Below are 25,207 nucleotides of genomic sequence, written 5' to 3'. Positions count from 1 at the left end.
GAGAAACTAACATTAATTATGATGTCCCAGACATTTTTTGGGACACTGTTTAATGCATTATCCTTTTAAAAATAAGATCTAGAACCTAAACTTTGTCCTAGCCCCATTCCTCTCTACCGTCTGCACTTCTAAAACTTCCATTAGGAAAAAACACATACTAGTCTACTTGGTCTCTTTTAAGCTTCCCTTTCTCCTTCCTAATACCTAACAGCATATAAAAAGGTAATGGCTTGCACATGTAAAAATTGTTTGAAAAACCTGAGGCGGAGCTATTTTTTTTTCTTTCTAACACAGCAAGAAGGATAAATAATAACCATCTGTCTAGTCTGCCAGTTGAAGATTTGTACCAGAGGAAATAAGCCAAGCTGGCTTCTAGAGATTTCCAGGTGTTGGAGGGCCAGGTTTTACAGGGTTTCCAGTGGGTTCTGATAGTTACATAGCCAGCGCTCCTGTCTGCCCTCACTAATGACTTGAAATCAGTAGCCTTTAGCACTGGCTGCATGTTAGACCCACCTGGGCAGCTTTAAAAATTACCAGTGCTCAGGCGTCACACCAGACCAATTAAGTCAGAATCTCAGGAGGTAAGAACCCAACTCAGTACTTTTTAAAAAATTCCCTAGGTGATTCTAAAGTAAAACCAGGATAGAGAGCAACTGACTTTAATAAAAGCTTCTGGCTTCAGTGGGCCTACTGAATGAAGCTTTTGTGAGAAGGAAACTCATATATGTCAAATATCTATAAATGACAGATATTTCCACATCATCTAAAGAATTATCCCTGTGAGGTAGAAATCATCCCCATTTGACAGATGAGGAAACTGAGGCAATGAACGTTTTAGTTTCCTTTTTAAGACAACAGAGGCAGGGTTACGTCTGTGGCTTGAACTAATTCATTCACGTAACAAACATTTAAGTGCTTACTATATGCTGGGCACTATAGGACAGAATCTTTGCTTCATGGAGTGTGCATTCTGATGGAGAGAACAAAGAGATGCATCAAAGAATGTCAGGTAGTGATAAGTGCTATAAACACAGCTAAAACCAATGATTAGGGGATGGAAAGTAATGATAGCTGCCATTTTAGATAGATAATTCATCAATGACCTCTTTAAAGAAGTGACATTTAAATAAAACCCTGAATGGAGGAGAGACAAGAGAGCAAGCTGTGAAAATATATGGGTAAAGAGCATTGGAGGAAAATGTTACAGCAAAGGCTAAGGCCATGAGGCAGGAGTGATTGGTGCATCAGGCAATAACTGAGAGCAGAGCCTGGGTGAGGCAGAATGAAAAGGGAAGAGAAATGGGTGAAGTGTTCACAGGGCTAAAAGGCCCCATGGGCCACACCATGTGACTGAAGCTGATTCGTGTGTGTGTGTGTGCTTCTCAGCATTCTTCTTTTTTTTTTTTCCCCCTCTGGTGTTTCTCTCCTTCATTATCCCCTTCTGAAGACAGCAACTATGTTTTGCTTTGTGGTGACTACTCCTACCCCATCCCAGTGCACTATAGTTTGGTTGGATTGACTCTCCAGTTCCAAGTCCAAGCTTGATCTCTGATTAGTTTAAGCCTATCATGGTATCCCAATCACAGTCTTGGTTCAATGATGGACATAAAACTCAATCTGAGCCTCTATATGAGAAGAAATACTTGCTACAGTTTCTTAGATAGTAAAGTTCTCTCCTTCTTGGGAGAACACCTATCCAAAGAGTGAGCTGTGAGGATGTGATGGCCATAGCTACCATAGCTATTTTGCTATTGTAGAATGTCCAAGTAGTTGAGGGACTACCATATAGAGCCTGAAGATGATGCCAACAGCAGGTAAGGCATATCAGAGAGCCAGAAAGAAGGCAGATCCTTGATTTTGATATTTGAATGGCTAGATCAAACCATTCCTGCAGCCCTTGCTGCTGCCAGAATTTTCAGCTAAATAAACCAAAATCTCTATATTGTCTAAACCAATTGAGTTTGCTTTTCTTTCCCTTCAATAGAAGTAGTTCTAATTAGTAACTAGTATGAGTATTTTTTTTTCCTTAGTAAAAGGGAGGCCAAGCCTTCACCATTTTTCTGTTTTCTTGAGTGATAGGTCTTCAAGAAATGTTTGAGGGGTGTCAATGAGCCTCTTAAGCTACTCCTCATTTCCTTTGAATTTTCCCTTGTCAGCAGTCATACTGGAACTCTGCTCTTTGCTTTCTGCATCATCTTCTTCTTCTCTCTTGTTCACAGGCTCCACAGTGAAGAGATTCAAATTTGAGATCATACTTCATTTTTGTGAAATACTATTTTAGACTTTAGACCTTACCATGTTTAGAGGGGCCTAAGCTCTTTTTATATGTGTCTTAATAGGAGTTCATCATATTTCTTAGATCTGTGGCTTAAGGTCTTTTACTACTTTCAGAAGCTTCTCAGTCATAATTGCTTCAACTTCATCTTTATTCTCTTTCTCCTATTTTTCTTTGACTTCAGTTACATGTATGTTAGATGTCACCATTTCCTATGTGTCTCTTGCATACTTTTTTTTTTCTGACAGCGTCTCATTCTTTTGCACAAGCTGGAGTGTAGTGGCATAACCAGAGCTCACTGCAGCCTCGATCTCATGGGCACAAGTGATCTTTCCACCTCTGCCTCCCAAGTAGCTGGGACTACAGGCATGCACCTCTATGCCTGGCTAATTTCTTTATTATTTGTAGAGACAGGGTTTCACCTTGTTGCCCAGGCTGGTCTCAAACTCCAGGGCTCAAGTGATCCTCCCACTTAGGCCTCTCAAAGTGTTAGGACTATGGGTGTGAGCCACAGCACCCAGACTCTTACATACTTTTAAATGTGTTACATCCTAATTTTTCATCCATGCTTCAATCTGGATATTTTCTATTGAACTATATCACAGTTCACTGGTCCTCTCATCAGCAATGTCTAATCTGTTAAACCCATCTACTGAGCTTTTAAATTTTAATTTTTATAAATTTAAATGTAGATATTCCATTTGATTCCTTTTATAGATTCAAATTCTTTGCTGAAAATTCCCCACCTTGTCATTCATTTTCTTGAACATATTAATTACAGTTATTTCAAAATCTATGTCCTGCTTTACATCATCCATGGCAATTTTTTATTGAAGCTGGACATATTGTTTGAAAAACTTAAGAGATTTTGTATGATACCTCCTTTCACAGAGAGCTTTTCTCCCCCTTCTGTCTGGTAGTTCAGTTTGAATTCCAAGTAAGAGTCTTCGAACAAATATTCTTTTGTATTTTATCTAATCTTCTAGTTATTCTTGCCAGGAGGTTTGGCTTGCTGGAAAGTAGTCTCTCCTTGTCATTAGTGTAAGTCACAGATATTAAGTATTTATGTGAAAATTATATGCACATTGAAAAACAAGTTCCCAGGATTTTTATGATTCTTAATGATATAAATTTTCTAATAAAGGCAGTATATATAAAATGAGTTATTTTAATTAGGTTAGTAGGGCATCTTTGAGTGCAGAGAGGTCCTAGGAAAGAGAAAATTCACAGTTCTACACACCCATAAGGAGTATCTTTTTTTTTGTTTCTGTATAATGCCCCTCCTTAACTTTCATAACATTTACCTGTGGAGCTAAAGAATAGACAGAAAAAAATGGCTCACTCAGTGCTTAAGAGCATTTAGTCATCATAGATCCAGCAGTACAGAAACAAGAAGAGACCAAGACATTGACTAAGTAAATAAGCAGTGAGCTATCACAACAACAATGCAACAGCAACACTACCCCAACTCTGTAGTTCTGGAGAGAGACACGTTGCCTATAAAAATTAGTGATGTGTTGCCTATTTTGTTTGTCAGACTCACAATCACCCTATAAGATCAATAGCGCAGGTTTGCATTTTTCTTTTATATTTTGCCCATTTTAGATATGAGAAAAATGAGTCAGAGAGAAATAAAATAAGTGTCCCAATATAAGTTAGTTATTTAGTTGTGTGAGACTTCAATTTATCTTTTTACATATTTTTCTGCTATTCCATATGCTATGGTCTTAATTGTGTACCCCCACCCCAAAGTTATATGTTGAATCCCTAATCTCAAAATCTGACTGTATTTGGAGGTAGGGCCTTTAAAGAGGTGATTAAGTAAAAACGAAGCTGTTAGGGTGGGCTCTAATCCAATCTGACTGGTGTCCTTACAAGAAGAGGAAATTTAGACCTATAGAGACACCAGGGATGCACACACACAGAGGAAAGCCATGTGAGGACACATCAAGTATCCACCTAGCATCAGAAGAGCTACTGCTATAATGTTTTTCAGCATTCTCAGCCCTAGCCACGTGTGAAACCTCAGGTCAGATGAACAGCCACGTGACATCACTTCAATGGTCTCCTCATTGAAAATATGATGCTTTGTAAGAGATCCAAGTGCAGCCACCTTCTTAGAGCCTTAAATTATGTCGCAGTCCAAGAATCAGCTGTATGGAATCCCCTCTGAAATCCTTCCTCCAGCTGCTTGGCATTTCCGTGGAGACCCTAGAACCATCTGTGTGGTGACACTAGCTACTAGATTCTGATAGTAATACCCCTTCCTCTATGTTCCCTTAGCCTTAAGGTGGTAGCTGCTTTCTACAGTTACTAATGTCTGGATTACCTCCCTGTAGTGGATTGAATTGTGTCCTCCTCAAAAATATGTTCAAGTCCTAATCACTGGTACCTGTGAATCTGAGCTTATTTGGAAACAAGATCTTTTCAGATGTAATCAAGTTAAGATGAAGTCATTCTAGATTAGGGCAGGCCCTACTTAGAATGACTGGTGTCTTTATAAGATAAAGAAGAGGAACACTTGGATACAGAGATATATAGAAGACAGAAAGAAGAAGGCCTTGTGAAAACAAAGGCAGAGATTGGAGTTACACAATAACAAGCCAAAGGAGGCCTGTGGCTACTAGAAGCTGAAACCGGCAAGAAAGAACTCTTCTCTAGAGTGTTCAGGGAGAGTCTGGCCATGCGTACACCTTGATTTTATATTTCCAGCCTCCAGAACTGAGAGAATAAACTTCTATTGTTTTAAGCCACCAAGATTGTGGTATTTTGTATGGCAGCCCTGGGAAATGAATATACTCACCATATTCTTTTTTATCCTTCAGCCTTTGGATACTTACAAAACCAATCCCCTGTAGTAAATTCCCTCTGCTTGAAATACCTAGTAAAGTTTCTTAGGTTTTTCCACTTGGATACAGACTGATATATTTAATCCCGGACACACACACACACACACACACACACACACACACACACACATGCGTGCACATTCAGTACTTTATATTTTCATCCAAAGGGCAATCAGTAAATGGTTGATGGATATAGTAAATAGAAAAACTACAACAGCAGATTAATATCAATGCATATTTTTTCACCTGTCATATTTAAAACTTGCTAATTGCTAAATATTTTCCCCAATGCATCGTTACAATTTTCACTTAATAATATGTCTTGGAAATCTTCCTGTAGCAACCCAGCCATGTTATTTTACAACTGCATCATTTTATCAATTGGTTATTTTGTTAATTTAATTAAATAGCCCACGAAGGATCTTTCTGCTATTTCTGTTTTTAAAAATGTTTACCAAAAAAACCTACACTAAACATATATATACATCTCACAGGTCTTTTTTTTGTGTGTGGAGACATCAGTGGAATAAATACCTAGCTATGAGCTTCTTTGATCTAAGCAACTATGCACCTGAAATTCTGCTAAATAATACTAACTTCCGTAAATGTACTGCATTCATCTATAAGGGCTACCACTAGAGAATGTCTCATGATAAAACTTGGAGAATTGTGCCTTTTATGATCTAACTGGCCTAAAAGAATAGCCATTAAGGTGATTCTCACTCCCGTTTTTCCTTCACTGGGGAGCTATTTACATTTCTGAGAGAAATGAGATGAAACCCAACAAGCAAACCACTCAAACTAGGCAGCATAGTCAACAATAGCTGTGAAAAATGGAAGGTCTCTCTGGAGCAAAAAAATAATGGAACTCACCTGTAGGCAAATCAGATAACAAATCAGAAGAAGCTCTGGTCAGCATCTCAACAAAATTCTGCCATCTGTGCAAGAAAAGGAAACATAAATTGGTGATCAATATGATTGCCCTGAAAGAATGTCCAGTGAAACTCTGTTTATATTGGTAGTGATATTGAATAAGCTTTTTGATACTTCTATCATTTAAGCTCCAATGCAGGAAACAGAAACTACTTTGTATATCTTTATTAAAAAGGGCTTTGATATAGGGAATTATTGCAAAGCCATTAGAAGAGAAAGTTCTAAGTTTAGGGTCAGGCCTCAGCAGATGTGGTCCAGAGATCAGGGAACAGCAAGAAAATCTGGCTGATGTCTCAGTTGCCCCTAGCTATGAAGTTGTCATCAGGCAGTACAAATTGCTTTCTGGCCACTGGAAAATGAAACAAAACAAAACAAAACAAAAAACCACTTGCCAGTTTCTGCAGTTGCTACTGCTGTTGATATAAATAAATAAATAAATAAATATAAACTGTCTCTGTGCCACTGGCCTCTCATCACTGCTTCTGCCTTTCAAATCTCATGAAATTGCATCTCACTGACAGAATTTAAAGCAGTTCTAGAACTTTGTGTCAAGAGGGTTTCAGAAAGGTTCTTTCTAGCCTTCACAAGTATGGAAAGCATTACAACAGAGAAAAAACATAGAAGGGGATAAATATGAGTTCTGAGTGCAAGAACACAATAGTCAGTGAATTCCCAAGTGGAAATTACATTGAGTAATATGTCTGCAAGAGACAACCAGGTAATCATTTAAAGCTTAAAAAGTACTTTAGCAAAACTTTGACATTGAAAATCACTTATATTTGCTTGCCCAGCATCCACCTTCCATTTATATATAAATATGCTCTTCTCTGGGGTGACAGCTACTGGTTTCCTTTTGAATACAGTATGGATGGGACTATGGTATGGTCAAAGTCCCATACCTTGCCCTAGCCAACGTTGTGACCCACCCCCTCTAGTTAATCTCAATCTATTTATCCCTTCCTCCCTTCTTCCCTCCCTCACTTCTTCTCTCTCTCCCACTGTCTCTGCCTTACTCTTTGGTTCTATTCCTTTCTGAAGTTTATTTTTCTCCAATTTTGTGTTAATTCATATCCTTTGAAAATATTTCCTTTTACTTGTGTTAGCAAAAGACAGTTTATGTTGCTAGCAACCAAACCTCATCTAAGTATCTTTATCTTTCTCCATCTTGTCCATCAGAAGAAGTCAAGTGAAAATGAAGAGCAAGTTGGGAAATATATATGCTGGGTTTTTAAAGAAAAGTTCTAATGTCATATGACTTTATTATCTTTAAATAAAATGAGTTAAATAGGTAACTAGTTTATTTTGCTTATACTTCATGAAGGCTTTCCTATATATGACATAACATTTAGAGAAATTATTTGGTCAGGGTAAGTATCACGATATTGGGCTTTGAACATGTGACCTCCAGAGTTTCATGCCACTTTGGGCACATGATTAGATAGATAAGTGATGGATATGCAGGACTGCAAGTCAGATAAGCTGATGACTATATCAGATGTGGTAGGTCTAGGCAGGTAAGAGAAAGTTGAACAAGAAGTAGCAAGCACTTTTGAGGAATATTAATAATTATATAAAGATCTGATATTAGCACAGATCTGCAAATAAACTACAATAGAAGCATCTCCTGTCTTCTACACTTCCTGCAATTTCTTTCCAGACTATTTTAAGAAGTCCAGGTTTATGGCTACAGCACCTTCTGACCCTTTGATGAAAAAAAACACAAAACAACAACAACAACAACAAAAACCTAGATCCATTAATATTTACACATTACACAACATTTATTTTTTCAGAGATGTTAGGAATTATCAGGTAGTGTTCTCTTAGATATCAGGTATGATATGAGATAAGGCCTCTGGATAAAATGACACCAGAAAATTTTCTGCCCATTCTTGATTATATGCTGACAGCAGGGGAAGCAGATTGAGGGAAATTTTTTTAACTATATTGCCTGATTTGAATGGTATAGGACTTACATGACCAATACAATTTTTAAGATCCTTCTAACAAAATATTTCTTTTCTCCCACATTCTCTACATTACCCCCAAGACCTTCAAAGTGCTATTCACAACTTAAATTTGGGAGTGGGTTCTAGTTGCCATAGCAGGCACTATAATTCTAATAACAAAAGTAGGTACCAAACCTCCAATGTCAAGCCAGACAGATCAGGACTGGAGGACAAGTTCTGTAAGCCTGATTCTAGATTCAGGCAGACCTGATTTCAAATCCCACTTTAACTGAGTTTTTCAAGTTAAAATGGCATGGAGTGAACATTCTGAGTACTTTTTGTGCATTATCTCATTTAATTGAGACAACCATCTTATGGGGCATGTAAGTGACTTGTCCAAAGGCACATGGATCAATAGGACAGCAGGGATTTATGCCCTGACTCCAAATCTATTTGAACGTAATGTAACTTGACTTCATTTACATTTTTGTGGTCTTTGCAGTTCCATGGACACAGCTGTAGTGTCTTCTGACATTTATTTTTGCAGAAGTCTGATGTCAGTCTGATTTTTGGTCATTTGTAATTAATTTTCTCTTTATTTGCTTTGGTTTAGTTTTATTGGGTTTTTGGCCTGGATCCCTGAATAATTGCCTTTGTCTTTATAATATAAAAGTTTTGTTGGAATGATGTGAATACATTTTTTCTTAATTTAGCTTACATCACACTGAGTCCCTTCAATCTGTACAGCTGTACCAGCTCTGCAAAGTTTCTTTAGTTGGGACTTCCGTTTTTATTTCTTTTTCCATTTTTTCTAGTTTTCTTTTTCACAATACCAAGGCCTCTTAGGTTGAATCTCTATTCTTATTCTTTCATATCTACTATCCTCATTTTCTTCTTGGTTATTTTTCTCTAGATTTTGTAAAAGCCTCTTAAATTTGACATTACATATTGATTCCTCGTTACCTCTTAATTCTGCTATGAAAGTTTTAGTTTTCTTGAAACCATCCATATTTACCAAAATTCTTTCTAGTTTCTTCTGTTCATGTTTTGTGCTTTTTAAGTTTCATTTTTGTGTCCTTTAAATCTCATTATGTTGATTACTTTCCAATTCATTTCAGTAGAGGACATGGCTTCTTATACTCTACAAAAAAATCAATGGTTTTCTAAATTTTTCTTAGAGTAGATTAATTTAAAAGGTCTGGTGAGATTTGGAGCCTGCAGAATTGTGGCTCCCTTTCCATGTTTTGTAGTGTATATTTGCTTTTTTTTTTTTAAATTAGGGGTTTTGCTTCAAATGAGTATCTGTTCACATTCAGTACAACCCAGCAGATGAGTTGCACTGATTTCCTTTGGCCTTGCTCACTGCTCACTAGACCTGAAGTCAAGGGCAGATGACAACTTCCATCCATTCCTGGTGCCTCTCAGGCATACACCTGGTGCACCTTGGTAGGGCAGAGATAGGATTTTCTCACCACATTTGTTGTATATCACATACCCCATATTGGTATAGTATGCCATAAGCTATATGCTCCTCATCATATACAACTGACAATGATCTTCCTCTCTGTACTAACCTCTACAACTTTATTATCAGATATTACCTTCATCAGATGCAAGCACCATAGTCATATTTTTCCCCTTCCCACCTTGCTTACTTCAACTTTCTGCTGTCATTCTTGATAGTTGAGCTCTCCAAATAGGCACAGAAGAGTTGTGTGTGGTTAAGTGTGTATCCTTGGGCAGGGGAGGGAAGGAAAGGAGATGTGGGGAACCAGAGCGCTCAGGCTGCACAATAAAACAACACTTGTATAATTTTCTGGTTGGTCAAGACTTGGGTCCCCAAATCAAGGGGAAGATTGTGGTGAAGGGATAAAGTATTTTCTGTTTTCTGCACTTCTTATAGGTGGGTAGGGCACAGCTTGGGGCAAGCAACTAATTGATTTTCCCATATTCCGTTTATTTATAGTTAGTGAAGATTTCTTTTGTACATTCTGACACTAGAGTCCCTGTTAGTCAGTTTTTGCTACTCATGTGTTGCTTGTCTCTTTCCTTCTTCATAGAAATTTTAGTTGGGGGTTGTTAGGCAGACGTCATTTTATACAAAAAGCCTTATATATTAAAACAAACAAACAAACCTAAAGCACTAAACACACAAAATGTAGGCTATTTTATTGAAACATCCTTGTAATACTGATGAAGGTAATTTCAGCTGGTATGCTCTTCTATGAGGGTTATGAAGGCTTAAGTCAAAAGGTTTGCTGGTGTTCACCTCCCAAGCCCATTACCTTTCTTTGCCTCCTGAAATGTATGTTCCAGCCATAATGAACAGTATGTACAGTATGTAGTTCTCCAAACTTATTTTTGCTTGGCTTTTGTCTCAGCACATACTGCTCCTTATCTCTGAAATACTCTTTCCCGTCTCTTACCTGGTTAGCTCCTACAAATCCCACCAAGCTCAGCTGAGACATAGTATAGAATATTGATAAAGAGTTAGCTCTGTTCAGACTGCCAGGATCAGAAATTAAGTCCCATGATTTGAAGAATTGCCTTCAGAATCCTGTAATCCTCTACTTCAGTCAAGGGAAACAAAATATGCCAGAAGGAGGAGCCAGACAGGAGGATTACGGAAGAGGCCTTTAGCCTTTAGGGACTATATTAGTTTGCTGGGGCTGTGTTACGGTCTAAATGTTTATATCTCCCTCACATTCATGTGCTGAAATCCTCACTTCCATGGTATTAGGAGCTATGGTCTTAGGGAAGTGATTAGGCCGTGGGGGCAGAGCCCTCATGCATGGGATTAGTGTTCTTATAAAGGAGGCCTAAGAGAGACCCTTTTCTGCTTTCACTATAGATGGTCACAGTGAAAAAAACACCTGTCTCTAAGGAAGTGGACCCTCACCAAACACTAAATCTGCTTCTGTCTTGATCTTGGACTTTCTGGCCTCCAGAAATCTGAGAAATAAATTTATGGTTTTTTATAAACCACCCAGTCAATAGTATCTTGTTATAGCAGTCCAAATGGTCTAAGACAGGCTACCATAACAAAATACCACAGATCACATGCCTTAAACAACAGAAAATTATTTTCTCACAGTTCTGGAGGCTACAAGTCCAAGATCAAGGTGTCAGTAGGTTTAGTTTATTCTGAGGCCTATTTCCTTGGCTTACAGATGGCCACTTTCTTGCTGTGTTCTCTGAGCATGGTCTTTCCTCTGTGCACCTACATCCCTGGTGTCTTTTTGTGTGTCCAAATGCCCACTTCCTATAAGGACAGCCTTCAGATTGGATTAGAACCCACCCTAACAGTCTCATTTTAACTCAGTTATCACTTCTTTATTTTCACTTTTTGGCGGACAGAGTCTCACTCTGTCTCCCAGGCTGGAGTGCAGTGGCACGATCTCAGCTCACTACAAACTCTGCCTCCTAGGTTCAAGCGATTCTCGTGCTTCAGCCTCCAGAGTAGCTGAGACTGGAGGCACGTGCCACCACACCAGCTAATTTTTGTATTTTTAGTAGAGGCAGGGTTTTCCCAGGTTGGCCAGGTTGGTGTTGAACTCCTGACCTCAAGTGATCCTCCCACCTCGGCCTCCCAAAGTGTTGGGATTACAGGCATAAGCCACCATAACCAGCCTATCACTTCTTTAAAAGGCCCTCCAAATATAGCCATATTCTGAAGTACTGGGGATTAAAACATCAGTATGTGAACTTTGGAGGGATACAATTCAGCCTTAACAGCCCTAACAGAAGTAAGAGTCAAAGAAGCCTAACTTTTGAGAGTAATTTATTTAATGTCTCTAAACCTTAGTTTACTCATCTGTGAAGTGGTTCTAAAAGGAAAACCAACTCATGGGGTTGCTGGGACTATGCTGTGTAGCCATGTAGAGCATCTAGCCCCATACCTGGATGTATTAGGTGCATATGCATTAATTCTTTATCCAATCAAGTCAAGGGGTTATTCTGATCATGTAATTTAACCTTGCTACTGAGACGCTCGTTCACTTGCATTGTTTTTCTATGCTTTAACCTTCTTGTTCATGTACTAAGTTATATTCTTTCCACCTTTCAGTTAACTGGGAGAAGTACAGCCCTTCCCTGATATAGAGGCAATAAACTCTGAAATCTAAACAAATGAATTTTATTTTTCCCTTTTGACAGATGGGAAAATTAAGGTTAAGAGAAATTTGTTACTTATCCAGGCTCCCAAAACTAGTGTATTTCAGAACCAGGTCGCCAGCTAGGACTCATGCTGGGTTTCTCCATAGATGGGGGCTGAAGAGGCGGTAGAAGGGCTACACTGGTAAGGAAAGGTTGCTTCCAAGCTCTGGGCTTGTTTGGATCATACCTGCCCCTGGAGCTTAAATGTTTCCCTCTTTGGTATTCATATCTTACATGCCTCCTGGGTCCTGGAAGAGAGGGCAAGAGATACTAAACTCAAATCCAGAACTCTGTTCAGCATCAAGCCCAAGGGTGAAGCCAGCTCTGGAACTTAGGCAGTTTGGCCAAAGCCTCTGTGCCTAGTCATTATCTTATAAACTGAATTTCATAGGACTTGTAGGAGAATCAGTGTAGTGTAGTGACCAAGAGCCAAGACTGAAGGTAGAGAACCTACATTTGACTTAGCCTTATTGATGAATTCATTTATTAGCTGTGTATTGGTTTTAGCCTCTCTGTGCTGCTGTGCCTCAGTTTCCTCACTTGAAAAATAATATACCTACTTCATGGGAAAGTTGCAATGATTAAAAGAGTTAATATTTATAAAGCACTTATTATTATTTTCTGGAAGAGAAAAGGCAGCAGGTCTGATTTCTAAGGCACAGCCAATGGGCAGATCTATACCATATTTCTAATAGCTTGCTACCTAACACTTTTCCTATTCCCTTCAGAAGTAATTGCTGAATCAGACACCTCATGTTTCCTTCATCTTCTAAAATCCTCTGGTTGTTCCTGGGATTAGCAAAACCAGTCTTTTTTGACTTAATTGCACTCTCAGTAATGGGCCAGATGTGTATGATAAGTCCTACTTGTGGCTGTGTCAATTGCTCCCCTCTTTTCATGAAGCTTCCATAGCAGCTTTATTATTTATCCCTTCCCCCAATACAATTTGGCTTGTGTGCATGTGTTTTAAACTGGTTTGAAGCATTTAATTTTGCCAATACAATTTTAGAGTATTAGTTTGCCTCCTGTTCTCTCTCTGCCCTCCTTAATTACCATTTATTGCAAAGTCACACAGAAACATTAAATGCTAATTCTGATTTACATGTTCCTGGCCAAGAACACGGATAATAATTTCCATCCAACAAAACCTGAACTCATTTTACATAAGGGTGATTCAGAGTAGAGATTTGAAATCGTAATCAAGTCTTTCTCAAAATCGCCTTATCCTGGCAGTCATTCACTAATGTCTCTGCTAATTGGTAGGCAAATGGCAAAAAAACAAATCACAATGTTAAAAAAACAACAACAACAACTTTGTAACAGGGTTTGTGAAATTGCTCCTCTCGTCAACTCTCACAACATGACAGTTTAAGGAGGAAGCACAACTCATTTTATTTGGTTAGATGGGGCTAATCCCACATCACCATAATCCCTCCTGATGTTTTATTGATTCTAAAGGACATTTAGTCAGGAAGCAGCTCAGCACTAGAATCCTGCTAATTAGCAAGCAGCCACATTCCAAATGGGTTCCCAATTGAACAGCAGATTAATGGACAATATGTACTAAAATAATGATTCGTGCATTCAGCTTCTAAACTGTGTGTCTAAATTGCATCTTTAATCTCTTAAGGATATAGGTTTGCATACAAAGCCCTTAACAAAATGGATTTAATTCAACAAAAGAAGCTTTAGCCAATGACTGTTTAGGGATGAAACAGGTATATTTCTTATAAATGCAATTCTTTTTTAGTTCTTATGGTTGTGATATCCTTGAACATTTAAAAGTCAAAGACAGGTGAATAAAGAAATCTGTGTGCTTCTCTGATCTGCACAAAAACAGTGAGAAATTGAGAGTGTTGACAGGATAGTAAGTAGCCTAACATTATTTGCTCCGCATTTTCTCTTGGTCTCATATTCCCGATTCTCAGAATCTTGGTTCTGGATCTCAATTTTTAATCAACAAATATCTATTGAGTCTCTACTACATATAGGTATAATGTGAGCTTTGATACTTGCTTTTTCCTCCTTTAGATTGGTGCCTTTTTGGTAGTCTTAATTTTGGCCTTGCAATTTTCTACTTGGCTCTTAGCTCAGTTTTCTGCATTTCCAGCTTAACCACACCTCTCGCCTTCATCCAACCACCCCCAAGGTTTTAAAGAAGGCAGACTCTCATGTCCAAAGCTGGCACAGTGGAAATTCATTGACTAAGCTCAATATCATAACCTCATTATTCATATGTTCATCGATTGATGTGGCTCATAACCTTTACCCTTTATTTTTCTGTATTGCTCTTATCACCATGTGATATGCCATATATTCTAACTTATGTATTATTTATCTTTCCCATTAGAATATAAGTTTCATGAGGAAAGGGGCTTTGTTTTATTCATATCTATATTCCTAGTGTGTAAGAGTAGTGCTTGGTATGTAGTAGGTACCCAGTAAATGCTTGCTAAATAAATGAATAAGTAAATTCCTTAAACATTTACTGTGTACCTATCATGTGCCAATGATATGGTTTGGCTCTGTGTCCCCACCCAAATCTAATGTCAAATTGTATTCTCCATGTGTTGAAGGAGGGGCCTGGTGGCAGGTAATTAGATCATGGGGGCAGATTTCCCCCATGCTGTTCTCATGATAGTTTTCACGAGATCTGATAGTTTAAAAGCGTGGCACGTCCCCCTTCACTGTCTCTTTCTCTCTCCTGCTTTGCCGTGGTAAGATATGCTTGCTTGCCCTTTGCCTTTTGCCAGGATCATAAGTTTCCTGTGGCCACTCAGCCATCCTTCCTGTTAAGCCTATAAATCTGTAAGTCAATTAAAACTCTTTTCTTCATAAATTACCCAGTCTCAGGTTGTTCCTTACAGCAATGTAAAAACAGACTGATACAGAAAATTGGTACCAGGAGAGTGGGACACTGCTATAAAGATACATGAAAGTGTGGAAGTGACTTTGGAATTGGGTAATGGGTAAAGGTTGAAACATTTTGGAGGGCTCAGAAGAAGACAGGAAGATGTCGGAAAAATTTTGAAACTTCCTAGAGACTTGTTGAGTGGTTTTAATCAAAATGCTGACAGTGATATGGACAATGACGTCCACGCTGAGGTAGTTTCAAATGAGAATGAGGAACTTTTTGGGAAATGGAGTAAAGGTCACTCTTTCTACACTTCAGCAAAAACAATGGCATCATTTTGCTCTTGCCTTAGAGATCTGTGGAACTTTGAACTTGAGAGAGATGATTTAGGGTATCTGGCAGAAGAAATTTCTAAGTAGCAAAGCATTCAAGATGTGACCTGGCTGTTTCTAAAAGTGTACAGTCATAAGCATCTAGAAAGAGATGGTCTAAAATTGCAATTTATGTTTAAAAGGGAAGCAGAGCAAAAAAGTTTGGAAAATTTATAGCCTGACTATGAGGTAGAAAGGAAAAGCACATTTTCTGGGGAGAAAGTCAAGCTGGCTGCAGAAATTTGCATAAGTGATGAGGAGCTATATATTAATAGCTAAGACAATGGGGAAAATGTCTCTAGGTCATTTCAGAGATCCTGGCAGCTCCTCCCATCACAGGCCTGGAGGTCTAGGAGGGAAAAATAGTTTCGTGGGCTGGGCCCAGGCTGGGCTTGGGGCTCTGTGCAGCCTCAAGACGTGGTGCCCTGCATCCCAGTTGCTCCAGCTCCAGCTGTGGCAAAAACAGCTGTGGCAAAAACAGGACTCTGTGCCTGTACAGAGTCCACACTAGGGCACTGCCTAGTGGGGTTTGAGAAGAGGGCTACAGTCCTCCAGACCCCAGAATGGTAAATCCACTGACAGCTTGCAACCGTGTGCCTGGAAAAGCCACAGGCATTCAATGCAAGCCTGTGAAAGCAGTCAAAGTAGCTGTACCCTGAAGAACCACAGGGGCAGAGCTGCCCAAACCCTTAGGAGCCCACCCCTTGCATCAGTGTGCTCTGGATGTGAGACATAGAATCAAAAGAAATTATTCTGGAGCTTTAAGATTTAATGATTGCTCTGCTGGGTTTTGGACTTGCATGGGGTCTGTAGCTCCTTTCTTTTGGCACATTTCTTCCATTTGGAATGGGAGCATTTACCCAATGCCTGTACTCCCACTGTATCTTGGAAGTAACTGACTTGTTTTTGATTTTACAGGCTCATAGATAAAAGGGATTTGCCTTGTCTCAGATGAGACTTTGGACTTGGACTTTTGCATTAATGCTGGAATGACTTAAGACTTTGAGGGACTGTTGGGAAGGCATGATTGGTTTAGAAACGTAAAAAGAACATGAGATTTGGGAGGACCTGGGGGCAGAATGATATTGTTTGGCTCTGTGTTCCGACCCAAATCTCATGTCAAATTGTAATCCCCATGTATTGAAGGAAGGGCCTGGTGGGAGGTGATTGGATCATGAGGGCGGATTTCCCCCATGCTGTTCTTGTGATGTTGAGTGAATTCTCATGAGGTTTGATGGTTTAAAACTGTGGCACTTCCCCCCTCGCTGTCTCTCTCTCTCTCCTGCTTTGCCATGGTAAGATGTGTTTGCTTCCCCTTTGCTTTTCACTGTGATCGTAAGTTTCCTGAGGCCTCCCAGCCATGCTTACTGTACAGCCTACAGAACTGTGAGTCAATTAAACTTCTTTTCTTTGGAAATTACTCAGTCTCAGGTAGTTCCTGTAGTTCCTTATAGCACTGTGCAAACAGACTAATACAGCCAAGAACTAGGCTAGATGTTGGAAATATAGTGTGAGGAAAATAGTCATGCCCCTTGCTAGCATGGAGATCACTATGTAGACATTAAACTAACAAATCACACAAATACACACATAATTACAAATACTGATAAGTGTTAGCAAATAAAATGACTGGGTGCCATGAGAGAATACAGCACAAGGAACCTGATTTTGGTGAGGTGGGTAAGGAAGGCCTTCTTCAAGTTGCTCATGAGATAGGGACTGGGAAGAATTTATGTATCTGCATCCCTGAGAATATTTTGAGGGATTACCTCTCTAATTCAGTTCAAGTCAATGTATCCCCAACCCCCAATTCAGTTCAAGTCAATAAATATTTATTGAGAACCTACTATGTGCCAAGCACTGCTCTAGACACTTTGGATACATCAATGAATAAAACAAAGACCCTGACTTCCCCATGGCACTATCATCTACTGTCTGTCAGGGAGATACAGATAATAGCTATACAGATGATAAATCAGCAAATTACCTAATTCATTAGAGGTTGATAAGTGTATAAAAGAAAACAAAAAGAGACTAGCTGAAGGGGAACAAAGGATGGGGACCACAGCTTTAAATAGGGTGGTTAGTGTAGTTCTCATTGACAAGGAGATATTTGAGCAAAAACTTGAAGAAAGTGAGGGAGTTAGCATAAGGATATCTGTGGGAAGAGCTTTCAAGGTAGAGGGAACATTCAAAAGATAGGTGTTAAGGTGAAGTCTGCATAGTGTGTTTGAGGAAGAAAAGAGGCATGGTGTAACTGGAACAGATTAGGGAAAGGAAATTTTAGATGGAGCCAAAGTGATGGGGGAGCAACTCTGATAGAGGACTTTGATTTTTTTTTTTGCCTTCTACGTGTAATAACATACTCTTGCAGTGTTTTGAGCAGAGTAATGATGCAAACACTTTTAGGTTTTTTAATAGACAACAATACCTGTGGGAGTGAGGATAAACTAGGTATAAGAGTAGAAACGAGTTTAGTTAGGAGGTTATTACAGAAATCCAGGAGAAAGATAATGGTAGTGTGGATGGGTGTTGTTAAGTAACAATAGAGGGGGTGACAGGGAACCAGATTCTGGATATGAGTTGATTTGCTAATTAAATAAATTAAATCAATAATTAACAATCTTTCAAAGCAGAAAGCACCAGACCCAGTTGGGTTCACTGGTGAATTCTACCAAAAATTTGAGAAAGAAATTACAGTAGTTTCCCCTTATCCACAGGGTATATATTCCAAGACCCATCGTGGATGCCTGAAACTACAGCTAGTACTGAACCCTATATATCCTATGCACAAATTTCTTTTTCCTTCTTCACAATTGTACAAATAGATTTGTTCTTTCTGTAGATCTTAGACACCTCAGCATACATTTTTTTCCCTCATTAAGTTGAGAGCCTTCATCTTTTTACATAAGAAAGTACTTTACAGTTTATCTTTGGCATATCCAAGTTGCCAGCATTACTACTTTTTTTGCTTTGAGGCTATTAATAAGCAAATAAGCAAAATAAGAATTACTTGAACACAAGCACTGCGATACCATGACAGTCAATCTGATAACCAAGACAGCTACTAAGTGATTAACACAGGTGTAACATATACAGCACAGATATGTTGGATGAAGGGAAGATTCATTTCCCAGGCAGAACCAAGAAGGACAGAATAAGATTTCTTCATGCTACTCAGAACGGTGCACAACTTAAAACTTATAAATTACTTATTTCTGGAATTTTCCATTTAATGTTTTCAGATCATAGGTAACTGAAGTCATAGAAAGTGAAATCACAGAAAGGGGAAGGCTACTATAATTTGTCTTTTTCTCTGTGTGCTTTTAAGGTTTTTTCTTTACCACTGGGTTAAGCAATTTGATTACAAAGAACTTTTGCATGGTTTATTTCAAATTTCTTGTGTCTGAAGTTCATTGAGCTCCTTGCGTCCATGTCTTTATAGTTTTCTCCAAATTTGAAAAAAATGGCAGCTATTATTTGTTCAACATACTTTTCTTCTCTTCATCCCTCTCTTCCTTTTCTGAGATTCCAATTTCCCATGTATTAGGCTGCTGGTGTCACAAGGCCCAGTGATGCTCTGTTAGTTTTTCCTTCATTTTTTCACACTGAGTTTTATTTTACATAGTGTCCGTATCTATGTCGTCAAGTTCATTTATTTGTTATTGTGTTTTATCTTCCATTGCTTCCATAACAAACAGTTTTCTTTCAGGTACTGTATTTTTAAAATAAACCTCATTTTTTAAAAGTAGTTTTAGATTTTATAGAAAAAAATTTAAGATAATACAGAGAATTTTCATATACTTCATACTTGTTTTCCCTTTTTGTCAATACCTTACAATCATATGATACTGTTGCTGTGATTAATGGACCAATATTGATACATTATGATTAAAGTCCATAATTCCAATATCCTTAATTTTTACCTAATATTTCTTTTCTGTTCCAGATTCCCTCCAGGCTATCCCATTACATTTAGTCTTCATGTCTTCTTATGTTCTTGTTGGCTGGGACAGTTACTCAGATCTTCCTCATTTTTAATGGCCTTCACAGTTTTGTGGAGCACTGGCTGGGCATTGTGTAGAATGTCTCTCTGTTGTGAATTGTTTAGTGTTTTTCACATTATTACACTGGGGTTACATGTTGCAGGGGAGAAGACATTGTATTTTTTATCTCTAGAAGTTCTATTTGGATCTTTTTTAATCTTCCTTATCTTTCATTATGTTCATGCCTTCTTGAACAGGAGAAGTGTATTTATAAGTGCTCTTTTAATATGCCTGTTTACTAATTGTGTTATCTGTGTTGTTTAGGAATCTGCTTTTATTAACTTGTTTTTCTGTGAATAATAAGTCCTACTTTTCCTGCTTCTTTTTGTGCTTAGCAATTTTTGTATACATTTTAAAATTGTGATTTTTGCATTGTTGATTGAGATTTTCTGTTCCTTTGAAATTGGGGGACTTTGTTCTTAGATAAAATTAAGTTGCTCAAAAACATTTTGATCATTTTCAAGCCTTGTTAGAGTTTTAAGATTTGTTGAGTTTGTCTGGGGTAATTTGGCACCATTATTACAATGATGTACTTTTTTAAGGTTTCTACTCAATGCCGTATGTGTTACGAGGTCTGCCACACTAGCTGGTGGAAACATGAAGTATTCCCAATCCTATGTGAGATCTAAAAATGTTTCTACCTCTTTCTTTTGGTGTTACCTTTCCTGGCCTTGGGTAGTTTCCTCAAATGGACACATTAGCCAGCACTTACTTGAAGATTTAAGGGTAACTCTTGGAAATCTCCAGAGACGGCTCCCTGGGGATTTCTCACTTCTCTACTCCTCTGTACTGTGCATTTTAGTCTTTTTGGCCTTCTTGAACTCGAAACTCTGTCCCTTTAACTCAGGGAGAATGCTGGGCTCTGCCTGAATTCCCCATTCCTATGCAATAAGCTAGGCTCACTTGCTTTATTTTTCTTCTCCCAGGAGTCATTGTTCTGTGCTGCTTGCCGTTCGATGTCTGAGAATCACTGCTTCATATATTTTGTCCTATTTGTAGTTGTTTAAGGTAGAATGGTAAGTCTAGTCCCTGATAGTCTGTAATGGTTGTAAGTGGAAGTTTCCTGCTTTGTTTTTCTATGGCCAAGAAGACCCTTTGGTCGCAATAAAAGCAAACATTCTTAACTCCATCAAGTGATGAAATCGATTGCTTCACACATAGAACTCCTACTCTAAAGACAGATCTATGTGATTGGCCTCCTAACAGAAGACAGAGTGAATAAAAAATTCAGGCTGCTATCACAAAATGTCATTCACTAGGTAGGAGTCTAGAAAATCAAGATCAAGGTGCTGGCATGTTAAGTTCTTGCTGAGGATGCTCTTCCTGACTTACAGATGGCTACCTTTTGTATCTTCACATGGCAGAGACAGGAAACTCTTATGTCTGTTCCTCTCATTACAAAGACAATAATTTCATCATGGGGGTTTCACCTTTATGACATCATCTAAACCTAATCACCTCCCAAACCAGTCTCCAAAAACCATCATATTTGAAGTTAAAGCTTCACCATATCATTTGGGGAAGGGGTGGTGGATACAAACATTCAGTTCTTAATAAGAGTTGACTTACTTTATTTCATTTTGGTAACCCAAATCTTGATGGTTAAGCAATGTTTCCAGCAGGCTCAGGGTCAGATATAATCCATGCTTCCCACATATAGCCCTGACCTACAAGTTAAAAAAAATAAAAAAGATTTGATGTTTCACTAGGATACAAAATGTTTCAATAGAATACATTTAATATTTGTTTTTTCTCATAATTGGAAGCTATATTATTTTGACAAAGAATTAATACCCAGGAGTACATTCTACCATTGAGATATCCTTCAGGATACCATTTAGGACAAGAATGTGCAACTGAATGCTTACCAGCAAGTTTTTATTCAGTTGACACAGAGGTATACTTCATTACTCAGAAGTCACTGGGGTTTGAAATGCTGATCTTACATTTTTATCAGCCATGGAAGGGGTAGTCAATGCCTATGTATTACACATACTTGATTATATAGGTAAATTGCTAAATGTTTTTGTATCATCCATTTTGATTAGCCAAACAAGCTTGTTGTATTAGCAGGGTTAATATTACTATCTACATTTTATATATGAGGAAACAAAGACCTGGAGGGATTATTTCCTTAATGTCACATAGCTAATAAGTTATGGAACTTAGTCTAGAAACCAGATGCTCAGATAAATATTTGTTGAATGAATGAATGAGGTGTCATTGAAGTTTCCCAAGTTCATAATATGTTCTAAATCTTGTTCTGAACTAGTACAAACTAGTTCAGTTCTCAGGTTGGTGGGTAAGTGACATTTAGATTCAAATATTTCAAACTTTTAGGGTGTAGTAACTTTTGTTGTATATTTAGAATAATGGCTAAACATATAAATGATAGAACCAAACAGACCTTATCTGAGCACAGATCTGCTGCCTGTGATCTCTCTGATCTTGGGAAGTTACTTAACCTTTTTTAGGTCCTACAACTTCATTTACTAAACAAGACTAGTACTTTCTATTTCCCAGGATTCTGTCAGGATTGCATGATAAAATTAGCATTTAGGATAGTGCCTGGTTCTTAGTAGGCATTTGATTAATATTTGATGAAATAAAGAAAAGACAGAGGGAGGAGAGAGGAAGCAGAGAGAGAGGAAAGAAGAGAGAAGAGGGGAGAGTACGGAAGAAGGAAAATAGAGAAATGGAAGAAGGAAGAAGAGAGGAAACAAGGGAGGGAGAGAGAGAGAGGTAGTGGGGTATCAAGGAAGGAAGGAAGGGGAGAAGGAAGGAAAAAAGAAATGTCAAGTTTAATGTGTGGACTATTTACACTAAATTAGACATTTCTAATAGTAACTACGTAAAAAAATGAATATATAAGTAAATAATAGCAGCTACTAAAATTAGCTATTTAGTCCAAACATAACTACAGTTGAGCATCTCTAATCCAAAAATCCAAAATCTGAAACTTTTTGAGTGCTGACAGGTCACCACAAGTGCAGAATTCTACACATTTGTATTTAACACAAACCTCGTTTCATGCACAAAATTAATACAATTATTGTATAAAATTACCTCCAGGCTATGTGTATAAGTGATATACAAAACATAAATGAATTTCATGTTTAGATTTGAAGTTCTGTCCCCAAGATAGCTCATTATGTATGTGTAACTATCCAAAATCCAACAAAACATTCAAAATCCAAAACACTTCTGGTCCCAAATATTTCAGACAAGAGATACTTGACCTGTATTTTTAGTCACTGTTACTATTTTTAGAGGAAGCTCAGTCTAGTGCCTGTATTAAGCCTATCTTTTTATATTGATACTTCAGCCTTCGCAGGGCTTTGTTGACCCTGGAGAGACTGCCCTTCCTGAAGTCTGCCTTTTATCAGCTAACCAACTTATCCAAAGCCCATACTCCAACCATCTCTTTTATTGATGCACTCACAGAGCCACTATTTCCCTGCTCTAACCACCCTGGGGCCAAGTACAGAGCCTGCTGGTTATGCAAGCCAGCCAATCCTAAGCCTGTTTACCCTGCTCTGCCCATTCCCCACAAAAAAATCTCATGCCCACATTCCCCTCACTCTCTCTGCCTCCTGACAGAACCTGGCGCTTCCTCTGGCCCTGCATGGTGTGGCCTGGCCCCGCATGGTGTGGCGTGCCTGCTCCTCTTAGCAACCATGAGAAACAGACTATCTTTTCAGTAGCAGTCATCTCATCTCCTGATCTGTTGGTTTCACCATACCTGAATAATCATAAAACCAACATTTTAAAATGACAACAAAAAGCTCATCTTCGTTTGTCTTTATGAAAGGAAAGACAACCAATCGGGTTTGAAACTTGCATGTTCCTGTGTATAGAGGAGAAATGTCAGGGAAGCTTAAAAGAGGGGGAAAAAAAAAGATTGATTTGAAACATGAAAAAACGAATAGAGTTTGCTAGAAGAATAAGGAGTTGGGGGGCATTCCAGGCTGAGGAAAAGCATGTGTAATTATGGGTGAGAAAGAGCACGGTGCTTTTTAGAAGCAGCATATATTTTGACATTATCTGTTCTGCTATCATACCCCTTTCCAGGCTGGGCAGTAATTATCTGTTATTTGTTGAGCATTTCTACAAGGTGGTGGCTTACTCAGGGCTGGGATTGGGTATCATTCATTTTCTTATCACCATTGGCTAGCAGAGTATTGAAAAATAAAGGATCAATAATTATTGAATAAATGTATATATGGGTGAAAGACGCCACGAATGCATGAGTTGAAGAGTGGAATGTGTATGAGTGGAGGTTGGCAAAAAAATAAAGTTCAAGAGTCAGAGATTGGTCACACTAGGCCATTTTACTCCATAAATAAGAACTGAACTATCTTCATGATTAGAACATATTGATGTATTTTTAAATATCAATATTAAGAGATTATTCTAAAAACAGGTCACCTACTTCTGGCAACACTGAGTTTTGCTTTAGGCTAAAATGAACAGCATATTAGAAATAGTACATCAGGGTTCCTAGAAGCAGACTGATTGATAGCTGCTAAGAACTGACTGCTGCCAGTTAGAGAGGCACAACAGAAACATCTACCAGAAAATCACAGCAATTCCACGTTATTCACGATTATTATTAAGATCCATTAAAACATCAATATTCATAATGATGACCCTTGGTAAGAAAATGTTTCTATGTAGTTTATTCTGTTTAATAAGGAAATGTTTTTAACCAGAAGTAAATAAAATATCTGTTATTAAAAAACATGTGAAATAAACATTCATTTCCCCAAAATGCTCCTTGAAAGATCAGTGCACACTGTCTCAGCGCCCTCTTTTCCCACAGATAGCTCCATTTGCATTTTACCTCTTCATTCTGCTTAAACTCTGTTTACCAAGTTACTAGGAACCTCTGTGGTTTTAAATTTAATGAATACTTTTCAATCGTATTTATAGATGATCTTGTTGCAGCATGAGACATGGCCGATCATGCCATCCTTCTCCAAACTCTCTTTGTTTTTTGCTTTTTTTTTTTTTCCACTCCCATGTCTCCTTTGATTGTTTTGAATTTCCTTTCTTGGCTTCTCTTTGTTTACTACTCCTTAACAATGAGTGCTCTCCTCAGCCTTCTTCCATTCTCACTTGCCATTACATCCTTGGGTGATCTTAACTACTATGAATTCCACTCCATATTGAAAAGTCTTAAATCACTATTCAGTTTTCACCTCTCTACCCAGATCAACGTGTTCAAAACTGAACTCATCACTCCTTCCTCTACCCCTCTCAATTATTCCTTTTCTGTTTCCTATCTCAGAGAATGGCACCACTATCCATCAAGTTGCCAAAGCCAGAACCTTGGGAGTCATTCTAGATTTCTCCTAAGTCAGGGCCCATATCTAATTAGTCATCAAGACTTGCTTTTCTACCTCCTTGATGTCTCCATCCCTCCTGTTACTGCCTTGGCTTAAACCCTCATAATTTCTTGCCTGGATTATTGAAACAGCCTTCTAAAAGGTCTCTCTGCCCCTAATTTTGCCTGATTCTAATCAATTCTCCAAATTTGATTGGAATGCTTTTTTTTCCCATTTGAATCTGATCATATCATTCACTTGTTTAATACCCTTCAATGATTCCTTTGGACCTTCAGTATAAAATTCATGCTCCTTAGAAAGACCCTTCATAAACTGGCTCCTACTTTCCATTCTAAAGTTGACTTGAGCAGGACTTACAGTTTCCTGAATTAGCCATGCTCTCATGTCAGTGCTTTCACATTGCGACTTCTACCGAGAACACTTTTCC

General features: G+C 38.3%; 1 protein-coding gene across 2 annotated transcripts in view; it reads right to left on the bottom strand.

Annotated features, from left to right (window-relative positions):
- C1H1orf87 (chromosome 1 C1orf87 homolog) overlaps positions 1 to 25,207 on the bottom strand; it is an 82,310-nt gene that overhangs the window by 12,865 nt on the left and 44,238 nt on the right. For both annotated transcript variants that reach the window (NM_001280395.1, XM_009458582.3), the window contains 2 exon segments: positions 5,998 to 6,062; positions 21,002 to 21,099. In NM_001280395.1, coding sequence (NP_001267324.1) covers positions 5,998 to 6,062; positions 21,002 to 21,099 — 163 coding nt within the window.

This window comes from Pan troglodytes, chromosome 1, assembly GCF_028858775.2.
Source record: "Pan troglodytes isolate AG18354 chromosome 1, NHGRI_mPanTro3-v2.0_pri, whole genome shotgun sequence".
Lineage (NCBI taxonomy): Eukaryota > Metazoa > Chordata > Mammalia > Primates > Hominidae > Pan > Pan troglodytes.
This window is presented reverse-complemented; position numbering and strand designations above follow the sequence as displayed.